This window comes from Populus trichocarpa, chromosome 4 (assembly GCF_000002775.5).
Source record: "Populus trichocarpa isolate Nisqually-1 chromosome 4, P.trichocarpa_v4.1, whole genome shotgun sequence".
Classification (NCBI taxonomy): Eukaryota; Viridiplantae; Streptophyta; class Magnoliopsida; order Malpighiales; family Salicaceae; genus Populus; species Populus trichocarpa.
The window spans coordinates 21,784,499-21,802,477 of record NC_037288.2 but is presented as its reverse complement, the minus strand read 5'-3'; the positions used below and the strand labels follow the sequence as shown (position 1 = coordinate 21,802,477).

Below are 17,979 nucleotides of genomic sequence, written 5' to 3'. Positions count from 1 at the left end.
CCTCTAAATAGAATGTTATGCCTCTTATATTTTTATAAACCGTAAAATTACATAAATTACCGTACAAAGAGAGCTAGCACTTATAGGCATAGCAATCTATCTCTTTTAAAAATGATTTTAGGAGATTTCCCACTAGTGGTTCGTATGGATTACTGTTACAAGCTAAACATTTGGATGACTTGTGGTTTGCAACAACCTAGCCTTGAATAAATTGACCAAACCTTAAAAAAAGATCTGATCTTTAGATAGTCTTTGCATAAACCCTAAATGATCCTAGATTGTCTAAAGATATTCTTGAGAATGTAGAGAAATTTTTAAATTATTATTTTTGTTGCCTATATGTGTTTTGAAAATCCCAACAAGAGGTTTTATTGTGTCTTTTTACCCTTCATCTTCCTAGAAAAAATAGACCAGGCTTCAAGATTTTTTTGAATTGGGATAAAGTTTTGATTTTTTAACCTATTAAATATTGTTTTAAGGTTAGACACAAGTTTATTGAGGTTTGTGGGAGTATTTCGTAGGTGTTTTTGGATATATATAAAACAGAGTTGAAATGATTTTTTGGTCTACCTAAATTTTTAACCACCTTAAATGGTTGGATTAAAACAGAAGATAATATATCAACAACTTCACTTAAGAAAATAATGAGTGGACCACGTGTCACTTATCTAATCTAGAAACCATAACAATCATGATAAAATTAAAGAATAATTCAAATATCATATTAAATATATATTTTATAATGCATTTTCATTTTATTTATTTTTTAAATAGAGAGGGGTCAAGTATGTGCGTTAAAGATAAGGGTTAAGGCACGTGTGCTATAGACATCATGCCTATACTTCTGGCCTCATAAATAAACGCATGCGTGGCTCTCTTTATTTTATTTTTTTTGGTAAAGGGACCTTTATCTTAAAAAAAAAAAATAAATAAAAACAAAGTTAGGTGAAGCATTATTGTATATTGTGACAAGTTAGCTTGATTCCAATCACAATGCTTGACCGGACTGGATGTAATAATTGTGCCTTCTTGCAATAATTAAAAGAATGATAGTGGCTTGAATATATATATATATATATATATATAAAAAAAAACTTTAAGAAGGGTCAGCTGAGTAGTAGTATAAACTCTTCAAATGCAGCAAGCATTTGTTTAGCTTTGCTAGATTTATCTAAAAGGTAAATGTTTCGGCAGACCTTGGATCTCATAATCATGAGGCGTAAACGATTACTTCTCTCCCATAAGCTTTTTCTTCAGGCGAAATTCCATCAGTTGGCTTATCAGGTTCATCTTCATCAAGAGCAATATGCGAGTCTTGACACAAGATAACAAGTTTTATGCCATTTTCCCACACAATCCAGCATGCAATAGACTGAAAGGCCTTTCTTAGCAAATTAGACTCAATAAAACGAGTCACATGAGATATGAACCAATCCCTGAATCTAAGTCGCAGATAAATTTATAAGAGATCAAGTATTAGTGAGTAATAATTGTGGCGACTATCATTTTCGTGAATCGATATTAATGTATTGACAATAAATCCCTAATTTGCACAATAACATTCTTTAACGTTTTAGGCAGTGTTTGGAAACGCGGGCTAACCCGTGTTTCCAAAAAATTCAAATTTATTTTTACTAAAAAATAATTTTTTTAATGTTTTGAATCGTTTTGATGCGCTGATCTTAAAAATAATTTTTTTAAAAATAAAAAAAAATATTATTTTGATGCATTTCGGCATGAAAAACACTTTGAAAAACAACCAAAATAAGAATAAGAAAAAAGATGTCAACCTCTGTTAACTTTTCAAACCCATGACCTGAGAATAACAAAAAAAAGAATCAAAATAAAAAATATCAATTAAAAAAATAAGAGTTAAAATAAAAAAAATTGAGGACAGCAATAAATTTCTAATTTGAGAGCTAAATTTAAAAGAATAATAACTTTAACAAAAAGATAAAAAAAAACCCATAAGAATCAAGATGAAATTGTAAAAAATAATAAATTATAAATTTGGATTGAAGAATGAAATTGAAAACCAATAAAACTTCTATAAAAATATCTAATAGAAAATTCATAAATCAAAATAATAAGGATCAAAATAGAAAAAATAATAAATGATAAAAGAAGTGAAAAAAAAGATATCGACTCATGTTAATTTCCCGAACATACAACCAACATAATGAGATCAAGATAACTTGGTAGATCACTTTTCTAAAACCCGACCTAATGTTTTGAATCGTGACACGGTGACCCAGGTCCTAGGTAGGGCCGCGTTCCAACAAAAATAAAGGGAAAATTAGCCCGATATGATCCGTTTAAAAGTTAAGTTAATCCACAACTCAATCAGCCATGAAAAAACATAATCAAAACCTATTAATGTTTGTCTTTTTTAACTTTTTTATCGAAATAATGTTATATCTATATGTTTATAAAATTAAAAAAAATTAAGGTAACCTCGGTCAACCCACATGATCAGTGACTAAAGACTTGCCCTGAGTTGATCCCCAAATTAGTTTTGAAAACCATGCTTTAAATAAATTTTAAAACCCATGATACAGGTTATTAGACTAAAATCACAATACATTGGAAAGCTGAGAAGTCACAAATAAAATGCCAAAAAATAAAATTAGTAAAAAACAATTACAAAAAGGATCTCAAATTAAAAAAAAAATAGCAATTAAAAGAATGAGGGTGAAAATTAAAATAAAAAACAAATTAAAAGGCAAGAACAATCCATTTATTGGAGGGTTAAATTGAAGAGAAAAAAATTATCAAAATAACAAGAATCAAAAGTATGAGCACTAAATTAAAAAAGTAAAACACAACAAATTTAGATTAAAAGATGAAATTGAACATAACCAAAACCTTGACAAAAAAAGCCAAGAAAAAAAATAGTAATTAAAAGAAAAAAGATCAAATTAAATATATTATATATAAAAAAATAGAATTGGGGATTAAATAAAAAATAAGTAAAACTTTTACTACGAGGTTAAGAAAAAAAATAAGAAATCAAAATAATAAAGACCAAATTGGTAAACATAAAATATGACAATTTAAAATTGAAGGACTGAATTGAAAAAAAACTTCTAAAAAGGCCAAAAAGCAAGATTATAAACCCAAAAAATAAGGATTATAATTGAAATACAGACGGAAAAAAAAGAGACAAACTTGTATTTTTAGGGGTAGGAGAGAGAAAGAAAGAAAAAACTCGTCAACAACAAACTGCCTCACCTCTGTTAACACGCGTCATACTATGAGAAAGAGAACACGACAGTGCAGCCAAAGACACGGTGAAAAATTTGGTTTGACTACTAGGAGGTACCACACGGCCCACCCAAATAGTACGGGCGCCCCCACTCATTGGCACATTGTAAGCACACATCAACAACTTTTTATTTTTAATTTATTAACCAGTAGCAAAAGATCAAATTGCCTTCGATTGTCATGAAATTAACATAAAAAGCATATTGAAAAGACCTAAATGACGCTACATTCATAATTTAATCTCTTTAGAAAATGAACGAAACCATCTTTCATCTATTTTTTTTAAAAATAGCAAAGGCAAAAACACCCCGCAAACAAGCCAAAGAAAAATCTATCTTTAAGGGTAATAAAGTTATCTAATTGTTAAAAATAATGAGAAGACAAAACTACCCCTAATCAAATGTTAAATGATTAATAAGCCATCTGAAAAGATAATAATACCCCTAATACCAAGGCAAGTGGTTTTCTTATAGAAGGGAAAAAACACAACTACACTATTGTAATGAATAGTTATTTATGTGTGAGTGTACATCGAAAAAGCCTTACAATTTAGTATTTTTTATTATTTTATATAAATAAAAGAAGATCATCTTAATTTTTCTATTTTTTGATAACAATAATACTTTCTCTTTATACTTTGATAGCCAGTTTTAACTTGATCTTTTTTGTCCTTTCAAAACTATATTTTGCTTTTTTTTTCTTGTTTCTCTCTTTCTCCTCCTCCTAGCTTCTTCTAACCTCCCTTCCCTCTCTCCACCTTACATAACCAAATTTTAATTTCAAATTAAAATCCACAATTTATTAATTCTATTACTTCTCTAGTTTTCTCTAACTATTCTGTTATTGGGGTGAAGGAATAACAAAAAAAAAAAAGACAACTTATGGTTGGTACAAGTCGATGCAAACCTAGAAGGAAAGAATCTTAAAATCCATGAAGATAAAAATCAACTCAAGAAAGCTAAAATCTTATTGATAGAAAACCTGACTTAATGATTATTTAAACTAAAAAACTAAAAATATTGGATTAAAAAACTCAAACTAGAAGCAAAAAACTTTGATGAAAAATCAAGATTACGAGGAAACTTGCCACACACAAAATATTGTTTTTAAATAACAAGCAACCTCCAAAAACAAATAATCTAAAATACAAGGTAAATAACTCTATTTATACTAAGTAAAACATTCTAAACGAAGCTAGAAAATAACAAAAAAAATCTAAATAAAATAGAAAAAATAATAATAAATCATTCTCGTACAATAGCTTCCAAGCTTTATTGCAAAGCCTTTTCGAACTTCAAATGCTACTAAATTTTAATCTTATAGAAAATAAAAGAAAATCTTCTAGTAAAATTTCAATTTGAATAAAAAATTATATTTATTATTGTAAAATTATATATTAAAAATAATTCAAAAACCACCAGAAACTACCAAGAAGCTAATAGGCTTTCCCAACTCCTTCACTTGTTTGGATTATATTAATTAAAGTCTCATAATCTTTTAAACTGTTCTTGACACTTGATCATTAAATGCTACTTTGATCTTCTTAGCTTTTAAACCTCTAATTGATCCAACTAACACCTCTCTAATTAGATGACAAAAGTTCAACGATAGATTAGGTTTTGGTGTGGTTGTGCTTGTTCAACTCAAGGCCGGGTTGGGTTGGTGCATGCCTAGGCTGATTCGTTGATGTTCGCTATGAGATCTGAAAAAAGAAAAAAGATGATTTATTTACTTATTTGAAATCCCAAGCATATATAATAACTCATTGGGATGGCTATTGCAAAATCAATTTAGTAAACAGCCCTCAAATTAGCCAGATTTTCTGTTTTTATTTTCCCTTATCCTAGTCAAACGAATTTAATAAAATATTTGGTAGAAGAAAAAAATAATAAGTGATGGATGCTTATAAATTGTGCCTTTAAAAGACGAATAACCTAATTGAAAAGGCTTCATCTGATATCTGATATTCGCCAACAGATATAACAGCAGCTTCGGCAGCAGCCATGGGAACGAGGTTGAATATCCAAGACTTGGATAACCCGAAGAAAAATTTTAGTAATAAAAGCAAAAGGGTCAAAATCAACTCCAGCAGGAATATTCCAAACATAGTAGAACAGGATCATTACTTCAGCATCCATATTTGCAACGAAGTGTTTAAGAGTCAATTCTAAAAGATCAAATGAGACACTCTGGTTTGCTTTTGATTATTTTTTAGTAATTAAATTCTATTTAAAACTCATATTAATATCCTCAAAAGAACTTTAAACTAAAAAATCAATTTTACTATTATATATGGTCGGTTTTCTGGAACACCGCTGAACAATGCAGTAATCCAATCCACATAAAATCATGTGAAGTATAAAAAGAGGAAAGAGTCTCGTAACTGGAGAAACAAACATCTCATATGGGTGGCAGACAACATTTTACACGATTAAATTAAACAACACAGATAAGTTTGGTTGAGCATTGAAGGACACACATCGACATGATACACAGTTAACGCGCGCAGATATATGATATGATATGATATGATATTCTCTCTTGTATCCTTTCCTGGAAAAGGAAGCATCGACTCGCATGAAACTAGAAGCAGAGAACAATCGAAAGAAATACTTGTTTAAGTTGTAATTACCAGAGAGTAACTGATCAGTTGTAGTACAGCTCGAGGCCCATGCCATCATGAATTTCGTAGTCTTTGAGAGTGATATGGTCCTTGTAGATAGTGTACCATTTCTGGATCCGGATCTTATCGGGTCGGGTGCCGGTCTGGGCAGCCACCAGCTTTTTGAGGTCCCCTATCGTATCATCTTCATTGCATTTTACTCTCACCTTCTTGCCCAATCTGTCGTTCAAGACCACCTCTATCATCCTTCCCTTCCCCTTCCTCTTCCTCTTCTCTTTTTCTACTCTTCATTCCCCTTCACTCACAATTGCATTGCCTACATACATAATAACGAGGACATGCCATTTCTAGAATATTCTCCATACATGCCATTCTAGAATAATCTCCATTAGTGTGGATTCTCTTCGCAATTGCACGCGTTACACGTGACGAAACACAACAAGAGCACGGGGTTTTACCATGTATGTATGCATATATATACTGCTACATTTGGTTGGAGAAAAAAAACCACTCCCATCACCTGGTTTATTTTATGTAATATACCCTCGAAATCCGAATCAAGATGTCAATTTATTTGCGGTAGCAAAATGTTCCGGGGCTTCGAGTTTTTTTTTTTGAACTTCCAATTAATTTAATTTATTTTTTTATTTTAAATAGTTTTGATGTAGAATCAAATACAAATTTTAAGAAATAAAAAATAGTATTTTAATATAAAAAAAAAACATTTTAAAATATGATCTTTATCACCCTCTCCGGGGTTTTACAACTTCAGAATTGATCTTCCTTCCGCCTAGAACCTCCTGAGAGAATAAATTCCTGATAATAATCAAGCAAATGCATAAGCACCCAATTCCAAGATTGGCTAGTGCCAACCGACATGAAACCAAGAATGAGACTTTAGCCAGAGTAAAACATAAATTTTGATGGATGAGGAAAACCCTACAAGTCAGTAACAGGAAGAAACGAGAAAGACATTGAATAATAAACAATTAGAGTAGGTAGCTAACAATAATGACAACTAAACAAGCAGTAAAACCATATAACACGACCTACCATCCAATCCCCATTTGGAAACAAAAATACTGTACATATATCTGCTGCACCTTGCCATCCAAAAATGGGGTCTGTGGCTTTAGGATCCAAGTTTTCAGGTTCAGAAAACCTCAACAGGATCGATCATCATCTTTCCACGACAGCAACCCTATTGATCAATCCTCCAATAGTTTGCATCATTGAACTCTTTATTATCAACCTCGGCAGTATCGGAATTCTCCTTCTCTGGAACCTTCGGTGAAATATTCCTCTTCAGAGGCCCTGCTTCACCAACTATCCCCTCCTTGAGCGCTTGTTCCATTGCCTTTTCAGTGCCTTCTAACTCAACACCAACAAATTCAACATCCTCTTCAAACAAAGAAGGCATGGTGGGAGATTTTTTACTTGAATCACTGCTAACGGATGCATCACTAGAATCCTTGGAGGGAGATAAGCCATTTGGAAGTATGGATTCCCCACTTGATGGGGAACTGGCACCAGGTGTTACTGTTTTCGCTTGGCTGGAAAGAGAGTCATCAGAGTTGTCATGATCTTCAAATGGATTCACAGTTGACCCCCCTGCTTGCAAATCTGATGACTCTCCCCACCCTACCCATTCAGGTAAAGGCCTATCTCCAAACAATTCTTCTTTGACTGATGTCTCATATTTGAAAAAGCTTGTATCAGGGGCATTTGCATCACCGCTTTGCGAAACCAGACCACTCCCAGGAAATTGATCGATGAGGTTTGTGTTGGAAGTGGATGTGCCATTGACAGAATCCTTGCTTTCGGTCAACTCATCTTCCTCTCCCACCACCACCTCATCATCACTACCGCTGTTACCGCCATTAGCATTTCCATTTAAGTTAATCTGATCCATCATCTCTCCAGGCGATGTGCTCACAAGTGAATCGCCAATTCTATCATCTTGGAATGCAAACCAGTTTGAATTTGTGAACAGACTGCTGCATTTAAAAAAAATAAAAATCAGTGAGATTCCTAATCATATCCAAAAAGAATTCTCTCAAATATGTATGTTAATAATTTGACATCCAAGATATTGATATTATATGATTTGTTAAAGAAATTATACCAAATGCACTGCTTACGCTAGCAACCAAAAAGATGTAAAGGTTCAAGTCAAAAGCATCAAGACTTAGCATAGCATTTTAAAAACACTTTGACAATCAAGTTTTCTGGTAAATAGGGTGAAAGAATGGCAGGCAGATGCACACACTAGGCATTGCTAAAGCTTCAGGCCAAGGGCAATGAGACTTGCACATTAGTAAAGTTTTAAAACAACTTCTCTATTATGTATCCAGTAAATAGGATGAATGAAACATTTAGGCAGGTGCACTTGCAACTTATAGAAGATCCAATATTTCAATATAAACAGTGTGATGGCTAAAACCCTTACCTCCCTTGGTCATCGCCAAGCCTAAGGGATGATATAACAACTTCGGCAGACTCGTCATCAAAGTAGACATCCTGATATTAAAGACCAAACAACACATGTTTGCTATCAAAAGGCAATATAAAGAAAAGTCGCTACCAATGAATCCCCCTCTCCCAAAAAAAAATGAAAAGAAAAAAAGAAACAAAGATTCATACACACACACAAACACATACTTGTATTATAAAGTTAAACTGTTACCTCATCATCCCGATCAAGGCTCCCATTGTCCTGCAACCAAAATGATAAAAAATTAAGAGCCATTTCTTGTAGGTTGATACATGAAGGATCCCTCTTATATATCACAAAATTTGAATGAGCCACTCAGAATCATTAGCTCAAAAATCATTCTTTTGATTTTATTATCTGAACAAATTCCCGAATTGATATACATAATGCATTGAGTATATTGCTGTTGTTAAAATGAAGTTTGGAAATAAATAAATACTATTAAACCAAGGCACAAGTCATCTCCTGACATCTTCTCTTCCATGTTCTCTGTTTTTTATTTGAATAGAGAGTTGATTATGTGAAAGATAGAGAATTGATTCTTGTAAAGGATAGGGAGTGTATTGATTGATGGAGTTTAGAGTTCTTGTTTTAGAGAGAAGATTGAGAGGAGAGCGGGGACATTGGTGTTATTTTGGAGAGTATGAGAAACTAATGGGTTTAGAGAGAGACAAGGGAGAGTGAGGAGAAATATGTGATGGCTCGAGTGAGAGATGCATAAGAAATAATGGTGGAGATGGGGATAGAGATGGCAACTGGCAGCAGAGAAGCAGGCTAGCGTGTCACATGATGGAGGAAACTGCTGGTATCAATTGGACCGGTGTGTTGATGCAATAACCTTAGAAGGATGAAATTTCAATGAGTCATTCATAAGGCACTCATTTGAATTTCAGATCCTAGAAGGGGCTTATTGAGATATGACTCCCTGTTTTTATGAGTGATACAAGTTGAGAGCCAAAGTACAGAAACATAAATAAGAGGACAAAAAAAAAGGAGAATGAAAGTCATCAAAAAGAGAAGCCACTATGTACCTCTTCATTATCCTCGTTCCCATATATTTTGTATCTAAAAGCCTGACTTAAATTATTGGCTAGAGCTGCCACATCATAATCTCGGTCATGAAGGTCATCGTCGTCACTGTCACGCGTCCTATCTTGCAATGCTGTTGGGCGGCTGTACAAAACAAGAGGATGAAGTGAGATTACCAATCCATTCTCTCCAGGGAGAACTCCAGTGGCAGTAATTTACAGCAGAAACACAAATCGAAGAAAATTAGGCTTATCAAGTAAAATGTTATTAGCAAATTTCAACATATAATTCATATTGAAAAATGATAACCCACCATACTGTTAGATTTTTAGAGGGAGAAAAAAGAAAATTAAAAGTGCAACACCCAGATTGCCAATAAATTTAAATCCTCATCATCATATCCTTATTATTTAAATATGTTTTGGACAAACATCTAGTTCTATAGGTATCACATATTTGAGTACCCATCAAGCGATGAGCAAACCACAGCTACAAACACTGTTTTAAAGAGTGCATAAGCATAAACAATACGAGGCAAGAGCATACCCGCAAGCCCATCGGTAGACATTTTCAACTGCATTACGCTCTTGCAAAACAGTGGCTTGCCACTCCATCCACTCACTATTTTCCTGGAGATGTATAAAAATACGTGTTAGAAAAGATATTAAACCAAAATTCCATTGAAGGGACATCAGTTCAATCACACTACTACATTGATGTTGGATGCAAAGATGCACCAAATGAAACAAGGAGTTGAAAAGAGCAAATAACAAAACTATTGTCATGACATTGTGTACTTCAGTACAAGTATAAAAAAGGATATTTGAAAATACTCTATTACTTAGAAAGGTAACCAAAAAAGAACAAATTTAGGAGTTCCAGTTCCCACGCGAGAGAGCAAAAACTCTTCGAAATTGTGAAGAGCAGCAAGGTGGAAAACAAGGTCATCATCAAAAGTAGCAACAACCACAAAACACAGCATAGCACCTGGTTATGGATGCTTCTAGCCAAAACAAGCTTGATGTGATTTATATCAGAGATGATAAAGGTCACTCCAAACTTTTCTTTCAGCAATGGTTTAGAGGGCAGCCTAGTTCTTAAGCACTCATAACCTTCAACCAAACTTTTATCACTAGTTCCACATGCCAGTAAGACTGGGCTTTTTTAAGGAACTTTGTACTCGGTGAAACAAATGCACGATGTACATCCCAGCTTACCACCCACCTGTAGATAGGTCTGAATGCGGCTACTGATGTTTCCCAGCTGAAAAAGCTTATTAGAAATTCGTGTAATGTGTCCGAGGTTTCCTGCACGTGGTGCTTGTTTTCCAGCAGCAGGAACCGTTGGCTGCATAAGGAAACATGTTTATCAACACATAAAACGTGCCAGTGCAGAATATAAATGATACTACTTGCATCTAATTTCCCATTCCACTAAATTCAAGTGGAGGGGGTAGCATGGGATATAGTCTTCAGCTCTTTCCCCTTTGTTTCAGTAGATAACATGCAAATAAATCCTTATCATTACCATTGCTAAGATTTTGCTATCATACAAGATTATTCCAATATCATAAAAAAACTCCATATACCTTATTATCACCGGATATTAAAGGGTTTTTATCTGTTTGGAGAAATTTTCCAATCAAATCACACTCTTGAAGAAGATGATCAACCATAGCATCACTCTTGATCTCCAAACAAGACATTATGATACTCTCTACATGATGATGCAAAGCGTTATTGTAAGGGTACCTGCATCAGTTAAAACATCAGAATCATGAATGATCACCTAGCACAACATAACTGGAGCAACTTCGAAAAGACAACTGTTCCTGGCTACCAACTTCATTAATCTACTGATTCGTCAATTCGCCATTTAAAAATTGATGCAGAAACTTACTCGAAGAACAGATTAAGAATTCTTTTGATGGTTCCCGAGCTGACTAACTCCATCTCAGTGGCTTCGTTTCCAGCTCTTAGTAGCACCGCAATGAATTCCACAATCTAATTTGAAATTGAGAGCAGTTAATTTCCAAACAAGTTTATACTTCAGTGTAATTTAAACTAAAGGTTTATACATTCCACCAACCATACAGTTTATGCTGCCCAACAGTTTCCAAAACCATGTTATTGAAATTTTCTGTTTTGCATTGTGTTCCATATGAAGATTACAGCAAAAGCATGAAACCGACCTTAAGACAATGTTTCCCAAGAGGAGGCTTCAGTACTCCATATGTTGTAGGTAAAATCCTCTCATCAGACCGGACATTCAATAGCAGAAGCAAGTTACCTGCAAAATGGAATGGGTAATCTTAAGATTCTTAACAAATACCGGCGTTGACAGGGAAAAGATAGAAAAAATTATATAAAAGCATCTTTTGTCAGATGCCTCTATCCTTTTTAAAATTATAAATTATACTACTTAATATGGTTATGCTAATCTTGGTTTGACTGGATGCATCCAAAACATATAATTAATGAAAATGCATAGGGAAAACTGAAAAGTTTGTGGGCGCCACCAAACCCCAAAGAAAGAAGGAAAAAACAACGGGAAAAATCTCAGAAAAATCTTCCCTGTATTCCTGCTTTTTTTTTTTTTGGTTGGGGGAGCATTCTCACAACCATAGAAATTTACTCACCAAGTTTGGGTAACATTGCACTGATAGTCTCTGGATTTACAGGGATTGGAGACTCGTACATATGGTGGCTTCGAAAAGAATGCATCAAGGGAGAAGACATTGCTGATCTTTTTGGATCCAGTAAGGATATACAAACAGAAAGTGAATTGACAAGACCAGATTTTGAATGTGAATCTTCCAATGCATGACCAAATATCCTTGCCACAAAACTGCATTTGCCCAAAACATCAAAACCACAAATAAATTAAAACATAAACAAGGACGAGTAGATTTAGTAGCCAAGATACAAAATCCAACAAACCTTGGACTAGAGAGTTTAGTAGCCAAGGCCGATGGAGCATTTCTAGTTATTGCACATAATGTTTCTGCTGCATTAGCATTAACTTCAGGTGGATTCTGGTTCACATAAGAGAAAATTATCAGACTATTTAATATATAATACATCCATTGTAAAGAGTCTCTTGCTAATCATTTCAGATTCTTCTTCCATTTTCAGTTGTCTGGCCAAGCCTCAACACTAACCTTACATCCTCAGATTTTTTTCTAGTTCATATTAAAAAAAGAGATGTTCTCTTGACAAAATTGCAGCACTTACAGAAGGACTCAATTTGTCCACAATCATTTCTAGCAAATTGCTATCAGCCAACCATTGCATCACATCAGTAAAATTAGGATAAACATGGTCATCAGCTCCTACCAGCCTAACCAAAACCTACATGAAACAAGCAATATCATCAACAAAATATATTTCAAGCAAGAACTTATCGAAATGTAAACCACTACAGGATAAGAATCTCAATTACCTCCATAATGGATGTTATTCCAATTAAATCAACAAGTTGGCGGAAAACATCCTGATGGGCCTGTGAGAAACCAAATAATGAATATTTTCTCTAACAGGCTACTAACAATAGTCAGATACTCTAAGAAAAAGTGTAAAACTGAAATACCAACACAATCCAAATTTTACAGATCTCTGAGCAAATCATAAGCCTCGCTTAAATGCTCATCTTGCCTAACATGATATACATAACAAATTGCAGAGTGAAGAAAATTTTCATGTTGAAAAATGAGAAACTAATCAGAGGGGGGGGAATGCTATACTTTGGGATGAAACGCTATGTTCAAGCAGCAGAGAACACAAATATGAGAGGTCTAGTATGTTATTTACACAACAAAGTGGCTGTTATTATGACCCAATAAATGTTTCTGTGGATATATATGCACCTGCCTCCTTTCTCCAGTTAGCACAAACATTATGTATTCCTGTAATTAGTATTACTAAACTGAATTCTAAACCATCAAATGCCATGAAAACCTAACCATGAAAATATATATTCGCATAGCAGGTCACAGCCCATAATGAATATTTAAATGATGGGCATTGATCGGCACAACTTCCCTTGATTGAAACAAACATGATTTTACAATTAAGCAGAGTAAAAGTTGCAACAAACCACAACATAGATATAGGTAGAAAAATTCTCACTTGGACATAGTTCATAAGTGGGACTGTCTTGCGTAACATGAGGCAAACAACAACCTAGAATAAAAGGCAAATAGCATCAATGAAGTGATCCTTGCCGAACAAAATATTAAAGATACAACTTCTCGTGAAAACTGGATACAAAGTTCTGAAAACATACTTTGCTGAAATACCCAGCAAGCAAGGCACTATGAGACCGATTTGGTTCCAAGAAAGAGAAGAGTAAGTTCATCAACTGAAATAGCAAGGAAGTAAAGATAACCATCAGTAAAAGAGCATTTACCGCAACAACCTCCAGATTAAAACAAAGTGCAATGAAAAAAATGAAACCTACCTCCTCTTCCTCCACTAAAGTTTTAAGAATAACATCAATTTCACATGTAAATATCTCACAAGCAATGAAGGGGAACCTAAAAACCAAATGCAATTTGTCAGAGAAAAAAACAAAAAGTTAATGTAAGAGACATTTCAACATGAGAAAACAGTTTTCTCTAGTTAAAATGGCATACTTGAAGGCTAGTTTGCTTTCAGCATCCTCTGAAGGTTCCTCGATAATGTATCTGAGCAACTGCTCCACTTGGGCTCTATCTCGCAGACTGCATACAATAATTTATGTTGAGCATCCACCAGGATCAACTTTATGATATGCTCTCAAACAGTACAGAGACAGTAAACTATGCATGATAGAGAATGGCCTTGTGCAGAAATCAGAGCATTTCAGCATTGATGGTAAGAAGGGAGAAAAAAAAATTACAAATTGATAAGTCGGGTGTTCAAAGCTTTGCATTCTTGGATTATTTCTTCCTCGTCAAGAAGCTCTTCCAACGTGAAATTATCTTTGTCTAATAATGACTCCACCTACAGATGCAATAGCAAGTTGGTATAAGTAAACTAGAAATAAGAATAGCAAATATCAATAAAACAACTAAACATGTTTGCTTATTAGAAAAATATTACCAAGCACGCAGAACTTAATATCATCAGCAACGGAATTAACATGGTTAGGAGAGTATAAACCTAGTAGCACTTTTAGCAAGGCGGCCCTCCCATTCAAAATTCAAAGCTAAATATAGTAGTAAATATAAAACCTAAACAAATTTTCAACATCATTTCTTTCATTTACTAAGAAGCCGCCACGTACCCACTAGATGTGGATTGAATTAACTGCTACTGCAATTAAAATTAAAACATTTTAGAAGAGTTGATTAATTAATTAATTCTTCTAATAAATGTCACGGACAAATAAAAGGTTCAAATGCAAACACAGGGCACTGCATACAAAAAACATGACAATTCACTACAGTTTCTACGCAAACATTCACTAATTAAACGCTGAATTAACAAAGGAATCACATAAATCTACACGATGAAAAACAACATCCATCTCAACTCAATCAGTCCAAGCCAGTTAAAACCATGAAATCCATTTCAATTTAGAAGTCGCGTATTCCTAGGTTTTATAGATCCAAATAACAACGATTTTAAAGCTAAATCCACCAATCTTTACAAACCCTAGAGATGAAAAAATAAACTTACAGGAGAGGAGGTGGAGAGAGCGGTGAGCTTCCAAAACATGTTTAAACGAGTGGAAAGAAAATTAACAGACGTAAAAAGCTAAAGGAGCCGCTGTAGATCTGTAACCCCAAAAGATAAGGAACCAGTAAAATCTAGGTTAAGCACGAGACTCGATATGGAGTTGATAGAGAGAAAAGGAAACCCTAATTTTCGATTGAAAAAAAGGCCAGATCGTGGAGATCGAGAGAGAGACAAAAAATATCGCGAGAGAGTAGCTACGAGCGAGCAACTTTTTTTTTTTTTTTTCCAGAGAGAGGGTGGAGGGTGGGAAGAGGGAGGCGGAAAGGTACAGATGAGGGAGTCCGAATTTCACAAAACCAAAAATTTATGATGTTATTGTGCCTATGCATTTGCATTCCATTCCATGCATGTGGGTGTTGATGTGTAGATGTGGAAATGTGGATGCTGATATCGAAAAGGCATCATTATGTGAACTGAGCTTCATTTATCATATATTTTTATTTTTTATAAAAAAATTATATATATAAGAATTTTTAGTATATTTTTATAATTTAAACGAAAAAATTTATACATGTAATTAACTAAATAAAAAACTATGTGTATGAATAAATAAATAAATCATTAATAATATCTAAAAATAAAACTTGAAAAATCAAGAGACATGTGTAGATTAAAATGTTTAATCTCGAAAGACAAGACATTTACCTAGTTGTGTTTGCTAAATTTATTTATTAAAATAATATTTTTATTTAAGAAAATGATAATAGAAATAGAGATATAAATTAAATTGATCGAATAAAATAAAAGGAAAAAAAACATCGTGCAGGGCTGTACATATTAGAAATATTATCTGAAAAAATTTAATTTTAAAAAATAAATCCATACAAAAGATAAAAAAGAAATTATAGATGAATCAAAAAAACTATTCAAATTTAAATGCATAACTAAAAAAATAGTTGTCATTTAAAAGAGGATCTCCAAACAAAATTAAAGAGAGAATGGATACTAATTTAAATATAAATTAAAAAATTTGAGAAAAAATAATCATTAATTTAAAAAAATTAGAAAAAAGATTTAGAAAAAAAAAAGGCAAAGGTCAAGCGCTACGAGGCTTGGCTAGCCCTTCTAGCCCATTTTATCAGGCTCGCGCGTGGGCCTTGCATGATATGCTCGTGTGATTTGACCTTTAATTTTTTCTTGTTTGCAACTGAGGTAAACGACATGTCGTCTGCCCCAATGTTTTTTTAAAAAAAAATCAACCCGAGTTAGATTTTTCAACCCATTTCAACCCAAAACACCTATAAAATACTGTAGGAACCGTGATAAATCTATCTATAGCCTCAAAAACTGCCCCAAAAATTGAAATCAACCCGAATCCAAAAATCAACCCGAGTTTAGATATGTTTTTTCATGAATTTTAAAGGTATAAAAACACCTAATATGAACTCTCATCATCAAATTGAACTATTTGACACAAATATAGTCCATTTTGGTGACATAAATCGATGCTAACGATATTTTTCTTTCTTTACTACTGGAATTCAGTGACCTCTCTCTCTCCTCTCAACCAGTGACTAAAAAATAACAAAAATGAACTTTTATACCAAAATTAAAATGGAAAAATATTGAGGTACTTAAATGTATAATTTGCGTGATTTTTAAAATTCAATGACTAAAGTGTATCTTTTGCAAAACTTATGGCATGCCACCTATGTTTGGTGTCTTTTTCATTTCGATATCTCTTTTTACAATCTCACCTTTTTATAAGAAATCAAAATCATTTGCTAGGACTAAATCGCCAAAAAAAAAAGTTTAAGGACTAAATTAAAAAAAACATAAATTCGCACAACTCATCCACGGTAATGTGTGAAAAGATGAATAATGGAGCCTTGTACGATGAAAAACTTACATCTTTAGAATAATACTTAATGTTTGATGATCAAAATTTTGGTCTAACCTAAAAAAAGTTCATACTTCTATAGTTTTTAGTTTTTGATGTTCTCAAACTATTTTCAGTGTTCTCTTTTTCTCAGTCAAAGACGAAAAGGTTTCACCATTTTTAAATCTAGTTTCCCTATTAAATTAAAGTTATAACACCCAACCCATAATTGATTTTACTTAAGACCTAGATCGCGAGTTAAGGGTTTGACTATAAATTAATTTAAGGCAACCTAACCTTTGATTTTAAGAAAAAAAAAAACAACATGGTGTTTTTTATTAAAAAATTTTTTTTACCAGGTTGACTTGCTGGGTCTTATAATTATGGTTTTGATATGATTCTCATTTTTTATATACTTTTAGGAGAATTGAAGTGAAAAAAAAAACACAAGACTAGTTTAGACAAGATGCATAATTAGGGGATTTTTTAAGATTTGGCTAAGAAGTTTTGCACTACTTGCCATTTCGGTCATTCTCTACTTTTGCCTTTTGTTAGTAATAAAACTAGCCAATAACCAACCGTAATGGATTTCAAGTTAATTTCAATCTAATAGAAAAATATCCTATCATTGTGAACATATTTTATAGCATAGAAAAATTTTAAATTGAAAATTTACTACATGCATTTAATAAAATAAAAATAAAATTAAATGAACTAACATATTGTTGAGCTATAAACACTAACCAAAGACCAAAACAAGAAATTGAAAGACAATGCACATGATGATTTTGATCTCGTGACGCGAAGTGTTCTTCAAATCTTTATTCTATTTAATTATATGATAATAAAAATAGAGTTTTAGCATAAATATAATAATTTAAATGTTGTTGAAGATGTTATTGGTAGTATAATTTTTTAATTAATGTATTTTAGAACAAAAATATATTTTTTTGTTAGTTATATTTTTTTTGACATTTTTTTTTTCCAATGGCTTTGTCTCTCCTCCCTCAAGATTTTAGGGATTGGAACA

At 33.0% G+C, this 17,979-nt stretch overlaps 2 protein-coding genes across 3 annotated transcripts; both read right to left on the bottom strand.

Annotated features, from left to right (window-relative positions):
• Window positions 1-4,689: 4,689 nt before the first annotated feature.
• Window positions 4,690-6,205, bottom strand: LOC18098202 (ubiquitin-like protein 5). Its single transcript, XM_024598705.2, has 2 exons — window positions 5,897-6,205; window positions 4,690-4,966 (listed from the first exon to the last, which is right to left on the bottom strand). The coding sequence occupies exon 1, from the start codon at window positions 6,130-6,132 to the stop codon at window positions 5,911-5,913; it is 222 nt and encodes a 73-aa protein (XP_024454473.1). The 5' UTR covers window positions 6,133-6,205; the 3' UTR covers window positions 4,690-4,966; window positions 5,897-5,910.
• A 578-nt stretch (window positions 6,206-6,783) lies between these two features.
• On the bottom strand, window positions 6,784-15,482 carry LOC18098201 (uncharacterized). Of its 2 annotated transcripts, none has more exons than XM_006384844.3 (19): window positions 15,071-15,482; window positions 14,289-14,392; window positions 14,044-14,130; window positions 13,869-13,944; window positions 13,695-13,769; window positions 13,538-13,591; window positions 12,852-12,911; window positions 12,644-12,760; window positions 12,350-12,444; window positions 12,049-12,257; window positions 11,602-11,699; window positions 11,310-11,413; window positions 10,999-11,161; window positions 10,635-10,757; window positions 9,957-10,039; window positions 9,413-9,554; window positions 8,574-8,603; window positions 8,337-8,407; window positions 6,784-7,881 (listed from the first exon to the last, which is right to left on the bottom strand). In XM_006384844.3, exons 1-19 carry the CDS (start codon window positions 15,107-15,109, stop codon window positions 7,089-7,091), a joined length of 2,523 nt encoding a protein of 840 aa, XP_006384906.1. In that variant the 5' UTR covers window positions 15,110-15,482; the 3' UTR covers window positions 6,784-7,088. The 2 variants fall into 2 exon arrangements, with proteins under 2 accessions (XP_006384906.1, XP_024454472.1); XM_024598704.2 differs by having other exon boundaries at window positions 6,784-7,884; window positions 15,071-15,481.
• Between the last annotated feature and the right edge of the window lie 2,497 nt (window positions 15,483-17,979).